General features: G+C 49.6%; 2 protein-coding genes across 2 annotated transcripts; one reads left to right on the plus strand and one right to left on the minus strand.

Annotated features, from left to right (window-relative positions):
* On the plus strand, positions 1–1,228 carry LOC119307195 (xyloglucan endotransglycosylase/hydrolase protein 8-like). Its single transcript, XM_037583291.1, has 2 exons — positions 1–338; positions 445–1,228. Exons 1-2 carry the CDS (start codon positions 60–62, stop codon positions 1,021–1,023), a joined length of 858 nt encoding a protein of 285 aa, XP_037439188.1. The 5' UTR covers positions 1–59; the 3' UTR covers positions 1,024–1,228.
* Positions 1,229–2,645: 1,417 nt separating this feature from the next.
* Positions 2,646–5,275, minus strand: LOC119307196 (tubulin-folding cofactor A-like). Its single transcript, XM_037583292.1, has 4 exons — positions 5,189–5,275; positions 4,852–5,005; positions 3,353–3,439; positions 2,646–3,255 (listed from the first exon to the last, which is right to left on the minus strand). The coding sequence occupies exons 2-4, from the start codon at positions 5,002–5,004 to the stop codon at positions 3,151–3,153; spliced, it is 345 nt and encodes a 114-aa protein (XP_037439189.1). The 5' UTR covers position 5,005; positions 5,189–5,275; the 3' UTR covers positions 2,646–3,150.
* Between the last annotated feature and the right edge of the window lie 6 nt (positions 5,276–5,281).

A 5,281-nucleotide genomic window follows, 5' to 3' on the forward strand; every position in this document is an offset into this window, starting at 1 on the left:
TATCCTACCTCGCTCCACGCCACTTCCCACTAGCTAGCCTCCAAGGAGAGCAGAGCACCATGACGATGCTGCGGGCTGTGTCCGTCACGGTGGGCGTGGCCGTGGCGCTGCTGGCGGCGGCCACGGCGGCGGAGTCGTGGCTGTACGAGGAGTTCACCACGGACGGCAACGTGCGCGCGGACTACAACGCGCAGGGGCAGCAGGTGGCGTCGCTCATGCTCACCCAGCAGTCCGGCGGCGGCGCCTTCGGCTCCCGGCAGAAGTACCTCTACGGCGAGTTCAGCATCCAGATGAAGCTCGTCCCCGGCAACTCCGCCGGCACCGTCACCTCCTTCTACGTAAATAAGCATTCCATTCAATTCAGATTCAGATTCGAGCACAGACTAGAAATACATGGTAGTTCAGATTCATGGAGGGAGTGATGCTACTTTCTTCTTGGTGCAGCTGTCGTCGGGCGACGGCCCCGGGCACGACGAGATCGACATGGAGTTCATGGGCAACTCCACGGGGCAGCCGGTGGTGCTCAACACCAACGTGTGGGCCAACGGCGACGGCAAGAAGGAGCACCAGTTCGACCTCTGGTTCGACCCGGCCGCCGACTACCACACCTACACCATCATCTGGAACCACAAGAACGTCCTCTTCAAGGTGGACGACCTCTTCATCCGCTCCTTCACGCGCTACGCCGACCTCCCCTACCCGGGCGCCAAGCCCATGTCCGTGCACGCCACGCTCTGGGACGGCAGCTACTGGGCCACGCTCAAGGGCAAGGTCCCCGTCGACTGGTCCGGCGCGCCCTTCCTCGTCTCCTACCGCGCCTACTCCGCCGACGCCTGCGTGCCCGCGGCGGACGCCGGCCCGCTCTCCTGCCCCGCCGGCACCGACCGCTGGATGAACCGGCAGCTCGACGACGCCGAGCGCGGCACCGTCGCCTGGGCCAAGCGCGACTACATGCGCTACAACTACTGCGACGACGGCTGGCGATTCCCGCAGGGCTTCCCCGCCGAGTGCTCCCGCGCCTGAACACAACCGATTGAGATTTGAGTTCACGTCCCCAATCCCCCGATGAGATTCTACCTTGTTAGCTTGATTCTTTTTTCTGGTTTCTTCAGCAGCCGGCTCCTCTACCTCTATGTGTTCTTGTTTTCGTCAAAAAACCTCTCTCTGTTAAGTGTTTTTTCTTAACGAGAGGGGTTAACTCTAACGATAATAAACGTAAATTCGTTGAGTAAATACAGTAGTATTTAAAAGAAACTCTGAATTCGCCGTCCCGGCAACTGCACATGGCGTCTGTCTCGACACGTATAAACGCACCATGCTGTTGATCCACTCTGATTTGGATTACTTTGGGATTAACTGTAGCACGCAGCAGTAGATCCATATCATTATGAAACTTACGTAATAGATGACGTAGGTGTAGCATTTTTTGTTTCTTTCTCCTCACTCTTCCTGAACTTCAAATTTTGGTTCGGTCAGTCGATTTCAATGTCGTCTACAGCGAGGCCGAGCCAGTACATTGCCCAAGGCAGGGACGACGATGCAAGCGGCAACGTGCTGCGGCGTCTAGGAGGCGGAGGCAGGCGGTTAAGACTGGTAGGTCGGGGGATGCGTGAAGGAGAAAAATGAGATGTTGAAGGCGAGCAGAGCACGACCTGTTTTTAGCCATCGGATGAGGATCTAGCGGCCCCGAATGAAAGTAACGGATACAAAACTTGTTTTCATTCTTTTTCAAAATTTTGGCTTGAAGGACGGTTTAGTCAGAGTTCCCTTTCTGGAAGGCGCCGGTCAGCAGGAGCTGACGACACTATTCCGGTTGATGTCGTGCACAAAAACGGAGCGGAGCTACTGCACACACCAGGCGGTGCTACTTGATGCTACCTACTCTTATCATCATGTTCATTCATTTGGTTGGTGGTGCCAGATTTGCCGCCCCTCAAATGGGTAAATTCATGTGAGTTTAAGAGCGTGCGTCCGCCCTTAAACTCGCTCAGACAGTTGGTCGGACTATATGCACCACTGTATATATTGGAGCTGGCAAAATATCTTTGGTCGGAGGTCCCGGTCCAGGAGACGACGAGCGTCGACGGTGGTGTTGAAGAAGTCGTTGAAGAAGCATCGGCTCAAGCATCACCCAACGCATCACATACTTGCAATCCATCACCCCCGGTCTAGAGGGTTGGAAACCCGCACCATTGCCACAGAACAACACGGAAGAAGATGATGAAGTCACCACACCAATGGCCAACCAGTTACTCCCTTTGAAGGACACGACAACTGCCAGGATCTAAAAAGAGCCAACAGATCTGGGACACAAACTCCCACAGGCCCTTTGCCGGCACCAGAATGGACGTCATCGAGGTAGGGAGAGAGCGGAGAGTTCTTACTCCAACACGTCATCATCGCCACCACCTTGTTGATGTCATGGAGGAAACTAAAACTAAGGAGAACAAAAGGGAACGGACGGACGGGTACCCACTCATCTTGCCACCAGGCAAGTTAGAGGAGGGGGGCCGATGCAGCGGCGTGTGGGGTAGAAACTTGACGGGAACGGCTAGGGTTGAGAAAATTGCACACTTCCTATGCCACGATTTGTGACTGAGATTTACCAAAAACATGAGGCGGGTGAGAACTAGCAAAACCATATACAAAGTTACAGTGCATTGTCGTTCTAAATCAAAGGGGGAAACTGCACAAATCTACGTCTTGCAGGAAATTTAAACAAGGCCCACGATGCGCCCTCCCTCGGGCTACATCAAAGCATGAAAGATTATGACCCCACTAACTGAAAACAAAGAAGCAACAAGCGACATCATCCGAGACTCAAATGGAACAATGCCAACAACATGCAGCATTTCCAGCACACCATAAACACCTAACCATGTTCCAGTACAGTGATATTAGGGCTCCTCTGCCGTACTGCACCCTGCCGTTGGCTCACTGACGCGTGGGGCCGGGCCCACATGTCAGTGGGCTGACGGCACGTCAGAGGAGCTGCGTCCGTGATATTACCAGTTGCACATCTCGAGACAGATCATGAGTCGTGATACATACAAGCTTCCGCGTCAACGTCATATGAAATGGGACTAACTTGTCGACAAGAGCAAGTCTGATGATGCATACTGACATTTCAGCGAAAAGGAAGTTGCGAGCTTAATCTTCAGCTTCTGTTGGCGTGTAGACAGCTTCAACTTCAGTGATTGTAGCCTCAGCCTCACCAATCTCAGTGCCTTGTTCATTTGACTCCTTCAACTCAGCCTGCAACAGGATAACCAAACATTTGTTGAACTAGCTGAAGACAAGGTTGGCTGTGGACAATTTTCTAACATAGGTAGAAATTTCTGCAAAATGCTACCAGAGTTGCTTTCAAGTCTGTCAGTGCAGCTTCAAGCCGCTTGTGGCAGTCTGGGACCATCATTCTTGACTCAGCTAAAACATTTTCCTGCACATGTACAAGGCTTTATTCAGATCTACTACCAGGATCTTCACATGGAACAGTGACTTGGAAGAGGAGCAGGGAGACCAACAACCAAGTACTCGTGTTGCGTGTCCAAAAACAGATCATAACATCTCGCTGTAGGTATGAGACCAATCAATGTGAACAACTATCTTTTCCAATCCCAATTATATCAAAAAATATTTCATAACTCATCAAACATATGTATGCCTTACATATCTTAGCATGTCTGATAATACTAAAACTATACGTAAAGCCCAGAAGAATGTGATAATACTACCCGGAGGAATGCATATGCCACTTGTTAATTTAATACACAATTCTGCTTCTGAGTTATAAACTACTCCCTCTGAGTTATAAACTACTCCCTCCATTCCTAAATATTTGTCTTTCTAGAGATTTCAACAAGTGACTACATACGAAGAAAAATGAGTGAATCTACACTCTAAAATACGTCTATATACATCCGTATGTGGTAGTCCATTTGAAATCTCTAAAAAGACAAATATTTAGGAACGGAGGGAGTATAACTACATCCATTCTGATGCTCTATTCCATCTAGTATACATCTGATATACTCCCTCCGTCCCACAATATAAGATGTTTTTGCAAGCTAACATAGCTTGCAAAAATGTCTTATATTGTGGGACGGAGGGGGTAGTTTTTTACATAAAAAAAAATCTTGGCTGAAGGAAAGATATAGGCGATCTTATATATCAAGCAATCCACATGGACTAACGCAAAGAAAGAGAGAAGGTAATCCACATTAAAAGAGAAACAAGAGGCGTGGTACGTACTGAATTTTTTTATGCCAGGCCTTAAGGATAATAACTGGGATGGACTAGAAGCAGAGACCTGAACTTCTAACCAACATAAAACCGTTACATAGGTTGCATTGATAGAATTTATCAGTAACATCATGGATACCCAGCCATATCGCTACTATGTCACAGCCATTTCAGAGCAAATCATAACACTTATGCAACAGTTGACAAACACCAAAATGTTACTCGGGCCAACCAATCCTCAAGGCTTCACAGGGTAGAAGGTCCTTCTATACTTATCCACAGCAAATTCAATGATATGCCATTCTAATAACAAAATCTGTTCAAGGAAATCGATAACAAAACATGTGATTGACCAGTCCAATTTACCAAGGAAAACCAATTAGTGTCCATATGACACGAATTACTATCCACCAAGCTTGTATTGACTAGATTAGCATCCATAAACTACTGAAACCATGCTACAAGGGACCATCCTAAGGATAACTAACATACTCCTTAGCAGAGAGTACTACACGAAAGTATTACTATACATGGTCAGCAATTGTGCTGTTAACTAAAGAGCAAGAAGAACTGTAAGCAGAGCTGCTGAATGGAAGATCTTTCAGTCACCTGCTGCTTGAGATCATAGGGGTCGGCGCCCTTCTCCTTCATGTCGGCGGTCTTGGCGGCCTCCTTCTCCACCTCCTTCTCGTAGGAGCGCAGCTCCTTGACGATCCTCTTGCACGTCGACGTCTTGATCTTCAGGTTCCTCAGGGTCGCCATTCTGAGATGCGGCCAGGGGCGGGATCCGGATGGCGCACCGGCGCACCCAAAAAATCGTGGAGGTTAGTTCGGGATTAAGTAGTCACTGGATTGAGATCCAATCCGATAATTCGCGCTCGCTCTTTTCCTCCTCGTCAAGCTAAGAATCTAGCAAGGGGTGGGGAAGAAGTGGGGGAGAGCTCACCTTGCTCTGGTTGCAGCGTGGCCGACGGAGAGGCGGCTGGCAGGGAGGCTTGACGGCGGTGGCGGCCCTCCTGTTCCGGTATGGGTCGGCGGC

This window comes from Triticum dicoccoides, chromosome 5B (genome assembly GCF_002162155.2).
Source record: "Triticum dicoccoides isolate Atlit2015 ecotype Zavitan chromosome 5B, WEW_v2.0, whole genome shotgun sequence".
Lineage (NCBI taxonomy): Eukaryota > Viridiplantae > Streptophyta > Magnoliopsida > Poales > Poaceae > Triticum > Triticum dicoccoides.